The sequence below is a fragment of the Ochlerotatus camptorhynchus genome, unplaced genomic scaffold, assembly GCF_037179485.1.
Source record: "Ochlerotatus camptorhynchus isolate MF236.1 unplaced genomic scaffold, CSIRO-AGI_Acam_v1.1 ptg000251l, whole genome shotgun sequence".
Lineage (NCBI taxonomy): Eukaryota > Metazoa > Arthropoda > Insecta > Diptera > Culicidae > Ochlerotatus > Ochlerotatus camptorhynchus.
Genome location: NW_027040741.1, coordinates 19,179 through 37,265, shown reverse-complemented (window position 1 = coordinate 37,265; position 18,087 = coordinate 19,179). Strand labels below are relative to the sequence as shown.

The window sequence follows — 18,087 nt, the reverse complement described above, 5'->3', positions numbered from 1 at the left end:
TAGTGTATGTGACAGCATCACAGATCTCATTTTTCAGGAACACCTTCAGCACACCTCGTAAATCAGACCGGAGATACATCAGACACCGCCACGGCGAGCCAGACGACGGATGGTGGTTATCTCAAAGAATTTGCGTTTGGTTTTGAATATGGCGATGAGTGTGCAAAAATTACGCAATTCCATCCTCCCTATTCGCACGCGCCCGAGGTTCGGAGGCGAATGCAACTTCGACTTGTTTCGTCTACTTACTACTCTCTGACGACTGTGCTGGGGAAGCAGCATATGCATGTAGGTAATTGGTGGATTTGTTAGTTAATTCGACGCTTTTGGACAATGCTTGACATTTACCAATTTTTCAATAGTTTCTTGTTGAGAATCAACATTCGGAAGCATTGTTATCGATGCGTAGTCATATTTCTGATCGATTGGTGATAAAATTATTGAAATTGGACCAGGGGCAGCTTAGTTACTAACGTTCAAAATCTTTCTTCATTTGTTACATGTTCCATTTTCGGTATTCACAAAGTGTACCCCCATATAGAAATCAAAGACGTAGTCCTACTTCAAAAAATATCGATGTTTCCGAATCGATTCTAAGCGATTCGGAAAAATCGATTTTTTTTTTTCAAAACGCCCATTCTGGATCTGTCATAATTAATTGCAATTCACTATCTATCTGCCTACCTGAATTCCAGAATGTCCCAGAACCCAGAAATAATTTTACCTCTGGTCACATTTCCATTCTTTGATTACGAAGTTCAACGTTCCGTTTTACTCCTCAAAGTGCAAAGAAGAAGACAAATTGCAAGTTACTCTTTTAGTATACGCCCAGTTGCTCTTTGTGTGAATATGGGTACCGAAAAGAGCAACTGCGTTTGTCTTGGAGTACGCGGATTAAATCATTTTTTGGTCTATTTAGAGGTAATAACGTCCCTACTGCCAAGGTTACAATAAGCTTCTTCGTGCGCCAACCGTCAACATCCCCCAAGCTCATCCTCTTCTCCTATCCTTCGAAAATGGACCCCTCTAACCTCGAGTAAGCCGCGAGTATTCGGCCCAACTCCTACTAGACATAGAATTAAGTACATTTTGTTACAAATAAAGAACAATGAATTATCGGCTCCGTAAAGCTAACGCGATTGAGCCTTATAAATGAACGAACTAGATTAAAAAAACGTCAACAGTGCTTCAGATTTTGTCAACACTGCAGCAGTTGTATGGACCGAGGTATGGACGGCCAGAACAAATCGACAATAACATGATATCAACAAGGCGGATAGTTTGGGAACGCTTGTGAGTTTTGGACTTGAAGTTTAAAATTTCTGCGAGCATCTAAGAGCATTTGGAGACTATATCAAACCCAATTCTGCAGCAAGAACTGGTTGACAAGCTATCAGAGTGTTGGCACAGAAGTGGAACTTCGGATCAGAAAATGGATCCACTTGTCATTTGCTAACACTAGCGCACCTAGCGGTTAAGATAGGCAGCATGCTATGATAGTGTGAGTGCACATAGAAAGCCCGTGTGGAATGCTACCACAACACATTGCTTGTTAAGCAGAAAATCGAACCACTTTTTGATTCACCGATTTGTTTGCACTTCCCCTTCTGTTCTTTGGTGTCGGCGAAGTTTAGTCAGACATAGCGAAAACATTTTCAGCAGCGAACGGTGTAGCACAGCTTGAATGCATCATATGGGATAATCCGAAAGTCATATTCAGCTAGATGCGTCGTGAAGAAGCAGATCCAGTGAAGTAAAGTAGGAAACAACAGATGCCGGTACGAATTCCAGCAAATTATGCTCAATTTGCAACTTTGAATCAACAGTAGGTCTGTATTTGAACAGCAGTTAGAAGGGGTAAAAGGTAACAAACTGTGCTTATGCCACACGTCACACGAGCAGAGATTTGTGGGATCAGCGATAGGCGGAAGCGTAATCACCGTTTGCTACTTTTCAAGCCTCCATTGATTTCTTTTAAATTGATAAAAAAAAAGAAGTTGCTTCTTAAACCAATTTCAAATTGATATTTGATGGTGAAAAAAAATGTATTTGAATATCATACCAAGGATATCAAATATCACGAAGGCGCGGCTCATTTTATACACCATTTCCTCCTACAAAGAAAACATGCAAACAAACAGCAGCCATAGGCCATAGCTATTATACGGCCCGGAGAACTTCCCGCAGGAAACAATTGTTGGTTTGTTTCTGAAGAAATTTCGGCTGTAAAAACAAACACCAGTTCTGCTTCCTTTCTTTGCCCTACAATAGACAGGAACAGCTAATTCTACTGGTAAAAAGCGCACAAAAACGGCTTTATGATGTGTGAAACAGGCAACCGGGCTTCTCCTAGAATGACATGACGGGCGGCGGCGGCGGCGGCGGTAGGCGGGTGAGAAAAAGTCATTCAAAAAACGAAACACGCGTGGAAACTTTCCGGCTTGGTAGTTCGCTTCCGCTCCGCTGATTAACGGGAAGTTTTATTCGCAATCTATTGTTCCACCGACAGCCCACTTTTCTTTCGCCATCCAACTGAACTAGCTGCTACTTTTATGACACTTGGATAGTTGCGCGGGTTGTTTTGATTATTCAAAAGTCACGTTTGCGATGATGCGGGCTGGGCTTTACTGCAAGATGGAAATCTCGCGCCTTCCTGCCTGCCTGCCGGTGATTGCAGGATGTGGCTTGGATAAATTTATGCTACAAAGTTGCTTGCGTTTCTAGTTGAATAATAATCAACCAAAAGTGATGGTTTTCTGAGCTCGTAAAGCAGAGGTAATTTTTTTGTTTATTTTTTAATAGTAGATTCTGATATCTAATTATACTTTTTTGATAGTTCATACATTTCCAACATGCATACTTTTGAATATCGACTATATGTTCAGGGACACTCGAGTGATTTTAAATTTGACACCCATGCTATAATTAGTATGAAATCATTCAAGACATCCAGTTATGGAAGAATGCTCGCAATTTCTGTCAACGACTATGTTGAACACTTTAATTAGTGTTTCGTGCTCAAATGCACTAAACGGAGTGTTTTACCACTCCAGTGGCACAAATATCATCCATAAACATTATGCTTGAAGCTGATTTTTTTTTGTTCTTTGGTTCAATTATACGATTATTTGATGTCTAAACCGTGGTGTTTTCGTGATGATTGCCAGGATTTGAATGCGAATTTTGACCATCGTATGGCGGAAATTCAAGAATAAAGAGTGTCATATTCACGGGCCTTCAAAAACCTACAAGCAAAGATGAATGCTCTACACCCAACCGGATAATGTAAGATTCGATTACAGATTTACATGAAAAGTATGCAGTATTCGGAATGTTTCGCGACATGAACAGATTTTTTAATGTTGTCACCGAAATATTTTGAATAATTTTGTAGTCTTTACATTAACTTATTTTTTTTTAACAAAACTTGTTTCCCCAAATGCATTGTGTCTAGAAAATCATCTCGTGAAGGTTTCATACAAAAATATACATTCACTAGCTTGTACGCTGCAGTCCATTGCGATTAAATTTATTGTGTGTCACATATGCAGAGAATGTAATAAATTCAACCATACTTTTGATGTATGATAAATTTGTTTTGTGAGCATTGCGATGTCTTAAGATTGGTCATATTTGGATGTGTGAAATGGATAGGTAAACAATGACGATGCTAGCGTAGAAAGGTAGCGTAAACTCATGTTGACAACAACAACACCACCACTATTACCAACGATGGCTTCAAGAACTTATGATCGTGCCAGAGGATTGGTTTTTACTAACATCGAAAAGCGAACCCAGATTGTGAACATTTTTAATTATCAAAAATACCCTGGGCCAACAAGAGCGTTCTCCAAACATACACATACGAACCGAGCAGGAAAGTGTTTGTCCTTCTCCAACACGCGTGAGCACATCCTGCAGTTTTTTGTTAATTAAACTTTTACAACTAAAAACCCAAAAGTTTACTTCGACTCGTGTGCCACGCCAGAGCTCTCGTCACGATAGCGTAGGGTAGATGTACTATTTGGCTACTACGCCCAACTGCAACTGACGCCTACCCTCAATTCACTTACTTCATAAACTATTTGATTTCACGTCATATACGATTTATTTTATCACAACAAATTCAGCTTAAATAGTATTGCAATTTTATAGCATCAAAGTTTTAATCTTGAAACTTGGTTTATAATGCAATGAACTAATTTTGTTGTTGACTTAATCCTATGTAATTTATGATTCTATCGGTGCTTTCTGGGTATAGCCATGACTAATACGTACTAGTCTACCCTATTTGTAGAATAAATGCGAACGATGTTGGCAGCCCATCGAGAAGAGAGCTTTCGCTGGGAGTAAAAAAAATCCTCCCTTTGCAAAAAACAACTGAAATCTATACTTGTTAGCAGGAGACGAGACTCAGAACTACAAGTGAACTTTTCGAACTGCAACCGAAGGAATCCAAAGGAATGCGTCGTCGGGTCGTCGGGTTGGAAAGGCCAGAGGGATTTCCAAGCGTGGAACGAAAATTGCTCATAAACATACTTAATAGCGCATATACGAGCTGCTTCTTATTTTCGAGTTTTTTTTTTATCATTAGAAAAGATGCAATGAGAAAATTTCAACAAACGCCTGAACCGTCTCGCCGCTAATGCCAAAAAGGTTCTGAAGCACGGATGCTATGCTGAGAGAGTTCTTGTTTACCATTCGAAAGGGGTTTGAATGTGTCATTAAGAGGAGACAACGTATAAAAATGAAATTTTATTCTAATTATATGGCGGGTACAGAAGGAAGAGAAAAAAATAGACGAGCTGAAAACTAATCAGCGCATGGAAAGTTTGTTTTTTTTTAAACAAAATTGCCATCAAAGGCTTCATTAACTGCGAACGCAAGAAGGGGATGATAAAAATATACTCGGAAGTTGTTCAAGCATGACATGCAAAGTTGTTAAATGAGCATCACCTAACTGTGGTAAGGGATGACAGAGAGTTTCTAATTGGGCGTTTTGTTTGAGAGGGTGTAAAAAATACATGAAAGCAAAAAAGTTCAACAATGGTGATCTTCTTCTACACGATAACTTGAAAGTACCCATTAATGAGTAAAGTTTCCCCCAATTCAGAAGAAAAGTAGTTTTAGCTAATTATTGGGGAATTTTTACCCATTTTATGCTTTACTGTTACCCATGATTGATATTTAATGGGTAACAGTTACTCAATAATGGCTTAAATAGGTAAAAAGATTAATGGACACTTTCAAGTTTACGTGTAGGCTGACGTTATAAGTTTTAGGTTTTCCTGATCCCACATTAATCATTTGTGAGAAATTTGACATACAAAGCAGTACTGTTGTACTTATTTAATCTAGTACCTCAGAAAGTAAAATCTGGGATACTAGCTTAGAGCAGTACAACCAACCGGTGGAAACTAACGATTTTAAATTGACTCACTACTTGACTATTGGTCCCAAGCAAATCAATTAACGTTCCCAATTCTAGTAGAAATTCTAGTACTACACTATGTTTGTTTTGATTCGCTATGAATGTTTGACAGATACAATGAGCGTTTCATGGAATTTCCTATGTTTCGAGGGGTGCATCGATTAGCTTGGGACCGATGATAGTACAAGAGCTGAACCAAAAAGTTGAGCTCATTTCTAATAATTCCTTGTATATATGTTATACTAGTAAAATACAAAAAGAACGTTGCGAAGTATGTGTTTGATTCATAAAACCAGTCAATTTTGCTTTCTACGAGCCGCAAGCAGCGATTTGCTGATCGCTGAGTGAGTGAGTGAGCTAGTGAGTAATTGCTGATTGCGACTATCGGGAAGCGAAATTGACAGGTTTTGTGTGTCAAATACATACTTTGCAACCTCTTCTTGTAGGTTACAAAAAAAATATTTTCTATTATTTGCATCATAATTCCCAAAACTATTTTTTGGATTGTATTTTGTGATTTGTTTTGTTGTGAATTTTTTTGTACCTAGACATCAATATTAATCAGCATGTATTTATATCCTCGTAATGAGCAATATTTTGTAATACCGGGGCTGCGGAGTTGATTGATACATAATCAGCTGGCAAAATCTGGCGTATTTTTACTATTCCTCCAAATTTGGTTCCATTTGCTTGATTATTTCTCGAGTTATGCGGAGTCATTTGTATGGGATCCCCACTTACAGAGGGGGGAGGGATCTCGAGCCATCATAAGAACCTTTCCCTGCCCCAAAAATCCCTGCATACATAGAGTTGATGCATATATTATGTCACGCTCTAGGGGGGGTTGTTAGGGGGTCTAATATTTTGTGACAAGCAATGCATTAGGTATAGGAAAAACGTCACGATAGGGGGGCGGGGGTAAATTTCTCCTCGATTTAGCGTGACATAATTAATGCATGGGCCCATATTTTCACGCCAATCGGTTCAGTAGCTTCCGAGCAGGGTTGCTTCCACTCACTTGCTATAAAAAAATAATTTTCGGAATAATGCAATCATTAGATGTTATAATGATATGTTGTACTTGTAAGTAACAAGAAGAGGGTGTAAAGTATGTGTTTGACTCATAAAACCTGTCAATTCCGCTTTCAGAGCGTCACAATCAGCGATTTTATGTTCGTGAGCGTTGACTCAGAGTGAGCGCTCACGAGTCGTAAAATTGCTGATTGTGACGCACTGAAAGCAATATTGCCAGATTTTATGTGTCTAACATATACTTCATGACCTCTTCTTGTAACTTACAAGTACTAATTAGCATTATACTATTTCATGATTTCATAATTCCGAAAAACATTTGTTTATAGCAAGTGAGTGGAAGCAACCCTGCTTCCGAGTGTATAAGGGTCAGACAGCCAGACAGATATTCATTTTTATAAATTTAGATTTCGGAACTTAGCTGCTACGGTATATGACCCAAACCTCGGTCAAATATAAAGGTTTCAATAACATTTTATGCCGTATCTTATGTAATAATTAAGCTGTAGTCTATATTTCACTGTCAACATATATACGCTTAGATATTCTTATTATTGTGAGTGGCAGGATAATTTCTCAAAATGGAGTTATACCATCTGTTTTCTGTTTATGGCCGTACGACTGCGCCCATTAGTTAAAGACATGGCGGCTATTTATCCAGGATTCGCTCCTCAAGCCGCTGCCATAAAATACTATCTAAGTTACGCACCTGTGTATAATCCTTATGCATCGCGCTTATGAGCGGCGCGCTTCGACCGTCACCAAATGAGAATTTAACATAAGCGCGACAATATTGTCGCGCTTATGTTAAATTCTTATTTGGTGACCGTCGAAGCGCGCCGTCGTGCAACCATAAACAGAAAACAGATGGTATACATAATACCTTTTTGAGAAATTATCCTGCCACACACAATATTTGGATACTGATAAGGCACGACTGAAAATTGTTTAATCTCACCATTTTAACATGAAAACATTCCAGCTACGTGCATGCAATGTCAGTCTACTGGATTATAAATGGATGCAACTTCGTTCTATCCTAAGATAAAGAGGAGACAACTGACTTCTTTTTGTCTGTGACGGGTTCTTCTTCTCTCGCGGAAACGACCGTGCAAAAACCTATTTCATTATGGGTGACGCACTCGACTGTCCAAATATAAGAAAATAGATTCCCTGTTTTAAAAAATTTTCGCGTTTCTATCGCCCGATCAATCAGGCGCTGGTTCACATTTGACAGAAATTCGGTTCATAAAAGTCCCCCTATTGTCTCCTCTTCCTTTTAGGTTCTATCGAAGATGAACCTCGATCTACAAAGGTTCGGCATAGACGAGTGCACGGATGGATTTGAGTTCACTCACTCCACAAAAAGTAACACAACAGCGGGGCCCTGTTTACTAAAATTGAACACATGAATAATACTCGCGTAACATTTGCAACGGGCCTATCAACTTTCGTACACAAAACATGTTAAGCCCTTTTCGCGAGAACCAAATACGTCCACGCAAACTAACAACACCATCAGGTTGGGTAAATTCTCACCTTCCCGATAGTGCTCTTGGTTTGCGTGGGCGTACTTCGGTTCTCGTGAAAAGGACATAGCAAATTGTTTACAAAAGTTGATAGGCCCTTTTCAAATGTTACGCGAGCATTATTCATGTGTTCATTTTTAGTAAACAGGGCCCCGCTGTTGTGTCAATTTTTTTCAGTAGATGAACAAAAGTTCACCCGTGCACTCGTCTATGTGAAATCGCGCTTCTTTTTCACTTCTTATCAATAATATGTAAACACATTGTTGACGTCACTTTCACTTCTCGCGTAAGAACTGATGAGGATGAAAGAAACAGAATTTTCTTTCCGCTTGATCCAGCTAACATAAATCACGATGCTTTTACAATAAAAATAAAAGCCAAATAGATCATCTCACGACCACACATATAACGAAATGTCAATTAAGGGACCATACATAAATGACGTAGCATTTTAAGGGGGAGGGGGATATCCACAATTTGTGACAACTTGTGACAAGGGAGGGGGGAGTTTGCTAACTGTTGGACGTTGCATATTTTGTAGGACAAATGGAACATATGCAAACATGATTAATTTCTTTATATGATGGTCCATTAATTATGTCACGTTTTCTCAACACACCTCCCCCTAAAAGTGTGACATAATTAATGGACGATCCCTAAATGAATTCAATTGTTAATTTCCATCCCTGGAAAAACTTTAAATTATTTTTATTGAATTTTAAAAACACATTTATAATCCTCCACAAATATGTAAACAGTATAGACACTGTATATAGACTGGAAAACGTTATAGACACTGTATATAGACCCGACAATGTAAAATCATACAATCTGGTGGCCCTGATAAATGACATTAATTTGAAAAATAAATCTGGCATCACTTGAATTTGTTCAAGCAATTTGTTCGTGCATAGAAGCTGTTAAATAAAAGTGCTGTGTAAAAATGAATTGCGCTCACTGAAATTGCGGCAATAGCACGCGATGTCAAGTAGATTTCGTGGGTTTCTTCCGTTTCCCGAAAAAGGATACCATCAGACAGATTTGGCTAGCATTCTGTGGCCTTCCAGATAGCTTTCAATTACAAGATGTCATCGGATGTGTAGCGTAAGTACAAAAAATTAACTATGTTTTCGTCATTGGTAATTGAAGCGAATTTTTTCAGTTACATTTTCTTGCCAGTGACTTCCAACCTGGTCTATACAAGGTGTGGAATTGATGGCCTGTACGTATTGGTGCAGTTCGTTTTTCACTCGGCTTTCAGTCGGCTTCGCACAATTTGCTTCTTTCGTTCGCTCAAACACGCTCGTAGTTACGTCATAACGTTTGTTTCAATCAGCGTTTGCATTGGAAATTGAATATGAATTATAGATTTTCTGTATGAAGCCTAAATTAATGAATGTTTTTCCACTGAATGTTGAGATAATGTATTGATTATTTTATTAGCACACTGTATACCATGAAAAAGTATCCTTCTGGTGAGTTTTTGCCCGTTTCCAAGTAAGGAGTTACTATAAAAAAAATCAAAACGCCTGCTGATATTTCCCGGATACTTTACAAAAGCATACATGCAAGCGCAATCATCATGCAAACATATCTACACTCAAATTAATTGACTGATATTTTTCATGTGCGCAAAACACATAGATTGTAAGCATAGAAGAAAATTTACATTTTATGTGTGACTTATAAAAATCATGTGTGGTTCTTTTAAGTAACATTATGCATTGATTGAATTTGAAGTGCACTGATATAGAAAACAAAACAATATGCGCATAAAAATCAAAAACAAAACATAAATAAAACACGAGATCAGCATAAAACAAAAAAGGCACCAATGCAAGATAAAAGTTCGTTTTCGCACATAGTTTTGCAGAAATTGAACCTGTCGGTTGAGTTACTTGAACTGTTCACAGGTAATTAGTAATTGATTTATTTTGTATGCTCATAAATACATGTACTTTTGGTTGTAGAATTAAACTACACCACCAACAAACTCAAAACGAACTCATCGACGACCTATGTATAAGAATCCGGTTAGCTTTGTGGCTGAGACGCGTTATTCGAACGCATTGCCGACTGGCGGAAGTTAATCGTTAGTATTAATTAATATGATTTTCATTTTCAAATACGCAGTTCTCATCATCAAATATGCTATGTACCTATTACAGGGATTGAATTCACAACGGTAGAAGTAGTCTTGGAAGAGTGGCTGTGCAGTGAAGACCACGACGTCAACGTTTCAAAGCAACCGGAGGATTCTTTGGAAACATCGAGCTACTCTGAGCGAATCAAGTTTTTCGAAGCCTAACAGTGTAGGCGTTCCCGATAGCAGACCAACAGATTTATCTGATGCTAATGCAGTAAGCGCCGGTTCTTCCTCTGACGTACCATCCGCTGAACACGCCACCAACGAAAAAAACAATTCCTTTCCCACGAACGCAACGAAAGCTTTCTTTGGTCATCGTGAGCTGGAATTGCTGTTGCGCAGTTCTCTGACTGGGGAAACGTTGCTGATCAGAGCGCTAAAAAGTCCACCCTTCGAGAGAAGCCAGAAGGAATTATCAGGAATAATTACCCGAATAATTACCGAACACCTATATACAATCTATACAATATAAAAAATCTATACAATTTAAAAGTAGTTTTGGTTTAATTATATATTAGTGGTGAAATTCATTAAATTCAATTTTTATAGAGCTGCCCTGCTATCAAACTCGCAATAGTCTTCATTAATCTCACATGTACAAATCATTTGCAGTTTGTATTCACAATCACTAGATTATCATTAAAATTCAAAAGAACTGCTAATAAAAACTATCTTGATTGAATCAACAAGATTTCATAAGTGCCACACATACTTTTCATGTGCTTAAGTAGCTGGTCAAATTTTAAGTGCCGTGCATATAAATACAATATGCACTTTTTTATGAGTGTAGAATTTGCTGTACTTCGTATTATTTTCACAAATTCTCGATTACTTTTTCGAAGGGACGTATCAGCTTTTGTAAACAATGAATTTTATCGTCAATTTGGCGTAACTGGTAGCTCGCACACGTATACTAATACCACTATCAGGTAGGGGAAAACTTCTCTTGTCTGATGGTAGTGTTAGTATGCGTGAGCGAAATGCCAGTTACGCCAAATCAACGATAAAATGCACTGTTTACCAAAGCTGATACGTCCCTTTGAAAAAGTAATCGAGAATTTTCTTTCGACTGCTATGACGTCGCGGTCATCCTCTCCCGCAATGTTTACCTTTTTCCCTCTACCAACGCATACGTGAGGGCTGGATCTCCACACCTTGTATAGACCAGGTTGAGTTAAAGAGCCTAAATTTATAAAGAGGCGACATGTCAAAATTGGAACAATCGATTGTCTGTCAAAGTCATAGGAAAAATCATTCCAATCGAGCAGAAGACCTGTCAAATGGATAAGATGTCGTCTCTTTATAAATTCAGGCTCTTTAGTTGAGTGACTTCTACTTCGATACCAACGGAAAGACATGAAAAATTAAGGATGCAGTTCCTTTCTATCCAAATGTAACACAGTTGAACGCCAGGAAGCGCAAGAGGAGTGGTTTCGAAGATTTCGATCTGCTGGAATCAAATTGTCTCGTTGAAAGCGGAGGAAATCAGAATGCGCACGAGCAAAGGGAAGATGTTGGCTTTGCTGAAATTTTTTGTTTATTAATTTATTTGATAAGGCTCAACCGAATTAACTTTACAGAGCCGAGGATTCTTGGTCACTATACAATACATCTTAAATATATAGTCAAAAGGTACAACACAATAAACACTTTATCTTCTGCTATCCAAAAGCCTCCTCCATCAGAACTGGATCCGCTTCCAGTAGTTTCATTGTATGGCAAATTGTTGTACGCCAACGAGGGTCAGAGCGCGTCCATTGCAGCAATGGACGCAAAACGTGGTCAGCACTCACACACTCATCACGAAACGGTTGCTTTGCAAAGTCGACGACGCATCGACCGAAAGAACTGCTGATGAAGAACAATGAGGAGGACCACACAATGGTTGCTGCCGAGAAAACAGACGATCGCGTTGCACACATCGAGAGTGGTCTGCTTTTGTCGACAGCCGAGTGAACACTGGCTTTGCTGAAATGCGAGACACGATATGATGGTTAACAGTTATCAGTTAAAAACAGCGCAATGGGGTACCTAGATGTTAAAATCTTGGAGGAAATCGACGATAATTGTAACGACTAGAGTCGGTGTATAATGAGTCATGCCAAGAGTGAAGCCAAGTCTACCTATTGAACTGTCAAACCGGCTACCTATCGTGCAAAGTAAATAAACATTACGATGCTATGAAAGGTCCACGAAAGGTATTGCAATAAAATATAAAATATAATCGAAGAAATTAACGCAGTGAGCGTTAAATTGTTATGGGATACGCTCGGTAAGGATTAGTTATGAGAATTTCTACTATTTTTTGTTAAGATAATTTGACAAAATCACTGATATAATGATTTACTACAGCCGCAATATTTTTTCTCTCGCTAGAAGTAATTTGAAGTTGTTGTAGAAGTCCTCTGTTGCCAAGTGAAAAGAATGGGAATGTTTCGAAAACCGTGATGCGAGTTCAACAGTTTTTTCTCTTGGCGTGACTCATTATACACCGACTCTAGTAACGACGAATATTATTTGAAAACCATAACAGCGAAAAATCCATAACGGAATCAGGGTGGCCCCAGTGTTAGTGAGGGATCACATCTGCAGTTCACGTCCACTGTTGTAGTGGATCCGAAAAAAATCTTGTTGATGTAATTGCCACTGCCATAGATATCAAAGAGTATTTTAGGACAAAAAGTATGTTTATTTGTATGAAAAGTTTATATTTTGCTTTTTGTCAAAACAACACTAGATCACAATACTTGCTCCTTTGAAGCAAACCAAAGGATGACAGTCCATTTGGTTACACTTTTTGACAGTTCGTTTGGCTGCATAAGACAAACGTTGTCTATAGACACTGTGTCTATAGTAAACAGCAGCCAATGGCCCCTCGGTAAATTGAAACACATATTGAGTTCTCCAGGCAGGATTTCACGAACACTACACTTATTACATAATTTTACACACACTACACGCTAACTTGAAAGTACCCATTAATGGTTGAGAAAGAACCATTTTGAAGAAAAGTGGCTTAACTCATTAAATGAGTAAATTTTTTACCCATTAATGAGTATCTGTTATCCATTAATGAGTAATTGTTAATCATTAATGGGTAACAGATACTCATTAATGGGTAAAATTATTTAATCATTAATGAGTTAAGCCACTTTTCTTCAAAATGGGTCTTTTTTTTACTCATTAATGAGTACTTTCAAGTTAGCGTGTAGCGTATACTGTCATGTGCACGGTAAGAATCAAACAGCCATTTATGAGTAAAAGTGAACCCATTGTCAATAAAAGCGGCACCACTAATTAATGAGTAATTCATTATGCCAATTAATTGTAACTGTTAGCTACTGTTAGCAGAAACTCATTGTTGTTAAAACAATTTACTAATTAATGAGTAAAGCCACCTTTATCAAAAAGTTGGAAGGGTTGTATACTAGATACGACCGCAGGGTTGGCGTTGGATAACGTCTGTTATAGGCGAGATGGACCAAACTATGGTCTTAGCCGTCTGTAAAGACAACCACAAAGAAAAAAAAACGTCTGTTATGTGTTGTACTTAATTGTGTATATTATATTTTAGGAATATTCCTTAATAACTCTTTTTTAGGTACCACAATCAATTTGTATTTCTATGTTGGAAATTTTATGAAGCTTTCCATTTCCATTGGACTGAATCGTTGTTTCCTTTTATTCTATCAAAAATAAACAGTACAAGTTGTAAGTTACAAGAGTGTTATAGGTTTACTATTTTGAGTTTTGACAATGACAACCCTGCGATAAGCACGACCTAAATTTTAGTAGCCAATAGTTAAGGAACCCAGCGATGAGTAATATTGGCTCATGGTTTCCTGTGGAAAATCTCAAAAATCAGCCGGAAAATGAAATTATTTTACTCTAAGTAGGAGTAGTACCAATGAATGTGTGTCCAATATTTACTTTTCTCAGTAAGTTTATCCTGGACAAACATGAGACATTTTCTCATTGCTGAGTTCCTGCACTTACAACAAGCTAACTTAACTCAAATTTGGGTGGCCGTGATGCCCTATTAAAAATTGTGGTCATATCCCGGGGAAAAATTACTTGAATGTAACAGTTCATCGAATGACGTTTCCCTGTAATTCCTTCAGCACACCTGCTGCTTATCGAAATAAAACGCTCGAATAAGCTCGATATCTTTCCCCAAAGCGCGTTCGGACAACTCAGGCGTTTTCATTAATTTCTTCTCTCGATTCCGGAAGTGCACGACGTATCTGGAACTACCACACCAAAATGTATGCAGAATATTGTCGGTACTGGATTAGTAGCGGTAACCAGCAGGGCCTACGTTGATTTAAGCTTAACACCCGCAGATTGGTTGTGAATGAACGCTCCATCACATCACTTCAACCTATCACATTCTGGCAAGAAAGTCAATTCTAAAACACCTTTTAAATTTATATGGTGGCCCTGAAAAAAGCCGATTTTTTGGTTCTGAGTCGATGATACTAAATTAACCCCCGAATCCGTACAGAATACGTCCCTGCCGCTTCAGAGCGTAAACGACATCCATGGGGGTGACAGTCTTCCTCTTCGCATGTTCGGTGTAAGTAACGGCGTCACGAATAACGTTTTCCAGAAATACCTTCAGCACTCCTCTGGTTTCTTCATAAATGAGACCGGAAATTCTCTTAACTCCACCACGACGAGCCAAACGACGGATTGCAGGTTTAGTGATGCCCTGAATGTTGTCACGCAACACTTTTCGGTGACGCTTGGCTCCTCCTTTGCCAAGTCCTTTTCCACCCTTGCCGCGTCCAGTCATTTTCTAATATGACAATTGTAACGTCGATGAAGTTTGGAACAAAAGTGAACAAAAATTTTTAGTTAGTTTAAATGATCTTTATTTTAGTTTAACTTGGACGATTTACCATATAAATTTTTACTAAGTGATTTAATTGCTTTCTTCATCTTTAGGTATGGGCAAAATTCAAAATTTGTTTTACAGAATTAGTCCTAGACTTAGTACACGGTCGACCACCTTGGTGGGATTGGTTTGTTTTGTTTTTAGAATTTGAAGAGAAACTACTTAATACTACTATTTACAGCTTAAAACTAACCTACTCTACTATATACACTTAACCTACTATGTACAAATTGCTTATTAAAGCATGTTCAGAAAGATTGCATTTTTGAATAAATTTAGTTGTCATATCATCAATTTTGGAATCTACTTTGGGAATTTCTGCCTCTTGATGGAGGTCTGCTATTCTTGTGTCGAATGGACGATCTAGGATCATCCTCAACACTCTATTCTGTGCAACCTGGATTTTGTTCCTGTGGGTCTGAGCGCACGATTCCCACACCGGGGCGGCATAGAAGATCGCGGGGGCTATGATCTGTTTGTAAACAGCCAGTTTGTTTTGCCTTGAGAGGCGGGATCTGCGGCAAATGAGCGGATACAAACACCTAACCAAGGCGGAGCACTTAACTAGGGTTTTCTCTATGTGCGAGCGGAACAGGAGCTTCTCATCGAACAACATCCCGAGATAAGTAACATCAGTGGACCACTCGACCCTTGTACCATCCATTATTACGGTACAGGAGGGAGACGGTTTAAGTTTTAATGATTGTCTGTGAAGGAACATGATCGCTTGGGTTTTCGAGGCGTTGATTTTGGTTTTCCACGTGGTGGCATAATCAGTAAAGGTGTCAAGGCATCGTTGGAGCTTGTTCGTAATTTCACGAGGCATCCTACCCTTGACGGCTATCGCGGTGTCATCTGCAAACAGAAAGAACACGCAACCGTCTCCTAGAGGAGGGATGTCCGACGTGTAGATGCTGTAAAGCAGTGGTCCCAGCAGACTCCCTTGTGGAACACCTGCTGGGATCGGAAATTGTCCCGAAAGGGAACTATTCAACGACACCCTGAACGACCTTTGCTGGAGATAGTTACGGGTGATTTTCACAAGGTATGGTGGAAAGTTGGAGTTACAAAGCTTGTATATAAGTCCGTCGTGCCAGACATTGTCAAACGCCTTTTCGACGTCTAACAAGGCCATGGCTGTGGACTTGGATACAGCTTTGTTACTCCGGATGTTATTCATCACCCGTACTAGCTGATGATTTGTGGAATGCCCCTTACGGAACCCGAACTGTTCCGGAAGAAGAATGTCATGTTCCTCCACAAACTTGTTCAGTCGGCTGAGGATCAATTTTTCGAACAGCTTGCTCAGCGCTGAGAGCAGGCTAATCGGTCTGTAGCTTGACGGTAGTGAAGGGTCTTTCCCAGGTTTGCGGATCGGGATGATTTTTGCCACCTTCCAGATGCTTGGAAAGTAGTGCAGCTCCAAGCATCTGTTGAGGATGGCAGCCAGCAGCGAGTGCACCCTCGCGCTGAGATTTTTCAACTCTAGGTTGAATATTCCGTCAAACCCGGGAGCCTTCATGTTCGTACTGTGTTTCAGCGCTGAGCAAATTTGTTCCTCTGTAATCCGTTCTTCTGGAGGGACGGCACAAGGGGAGGCATCTAACGTCTGGACGCACTGCACAACCTGGTTCTCGAGTGGACTTGGGATTGTAGAGCCAAGCAAATGCGACTGGGCAATGTGCTCCCCAATTGCATTGGCCTTCTCTTCGTTGGTGATAAGCCGTTCGTCATTGACTCTAAGTGGTGGAATGGGCTTGGGGTGAGACTTCAGCACCTTGGCAACCTTCCAGAATGGTCTGGAACGGTCGTCCAGGTTCTGAACGAGCCGCCCGAAACTCTCGTTCCGGATTGAGACCATTCTGGAAGCGATCTGCCGATTCAGATCGACCATTTCGTATTTACGCTGCAGATCCCCAGTCCGCTGAAACTGGCGTCTACGAACATTTCTGAGCCGAATCAAGAGTTTGGTGTGGGAATCAATTGCTTGAAACTTACCCCTCACAGGAACTCGTCGAACGCACTCTTCGTCAGCCACGGATATGGCTTGATGGAGACCCTCCAGGGCCCGGTCGATGTCCTCCACTGTGTCGAGCGGTGGGTTGTCGTCGATGTGGCGGTCGACCACGCGTCGAAACTGGACCCAGTTGACTCGATGGTAGTCCTTCCGCTGGCACGGTGCAGGGGCCACGTTGTAGCCCAGCTCGGTCAGCACCGGTTGGTGGTCCGAACTCAGGTCGTTGACGGCAACCGGCTTGTGAACAAAAATTCCAAATTTTGGCTGTTTTATACCTACTCGAGGGTTAAATTCTTTTGGTTAGTTGTTGTGTTCTTGTTCTTTCATCGTTTCTGATTGGTTGAACACAGCAAACGCATGTTATAAAACAGAATGGAAGTGATTTTTATTTTTATTCCACAGTGTGCTTTCATTGCATACACATCACAACCAGCTCAGCAGACCGCTCGCAAGTCCACTGGAGGAAAGGCTCCTCGCAAGCAGTTGGTAACGAAGGCCGCTCGCAAGAGCGCTCCAGCCACCGGAGGAGTAAAGAAGCCCCATCGCTACCGGCCAGGCACAGTCGCCTTGCGTGAGATCCGTCGCTATCAGAAATCCACCGAACTGCCGATCCGAAAGTTGCCTTTCCAACGTCTGGTCCGTGAAATTGCCCAGGACTTCAAGACCGATCTGCGCTTCCAGAGCTCAGCTGTTATGGCTCTGCAGTAAGGTAGCGAAGCCTATCTGGTCGGTCTGTTCGAGGATACCAATCTGTGTGCCATCGACGCCAAGCGCGTCACTACCATGCCGAAGGACATCCAGCTGGCTCGTCGTATCTTAACAAAACCGGCCCTTTTCAGGGCCACCACAATAATTCAAAAGAGTTGAAGTGACCTTTCGTTCCGTTCTAGTCTAGATTAAATCTAGACTAACATTTGAAAAGGGCGGAACTCCAAAAAACCATATCGAGAAAATCGCTTCCGAATTTTGATGACCTAAAAATTAATCCTATTTCACGACTTTCCATTTTCTGGATGATTTTATAAGCTTGACATA

The 18,087-nt window shown here is 40.0% G+C and overlaps 1 protein-coding gene across 1 annotated transcript in view; it reads left to right on the top strand.

Annotated features, from left to right (window-relative positions):
* The window catches only part of LOC135704936 (uncharacterized), a 31,325-nt gene extending 13,565 nt beyond the window's left edge, over positions 1-17,760 (top strand). The window contains exon 4 of the mRNA XM_065226478.1: positions 17,455-17,760. Within this exon, the coding sequence (XP_065082550.1) occupies positions 17,455-17,760 (306 nt within the window). The remainder of the gene's footprint in view (positions 1-17,454) is intronic.
* The last annotated feature ends 327 nt before the right edge of the window (positions 17,761-18,087 follow it).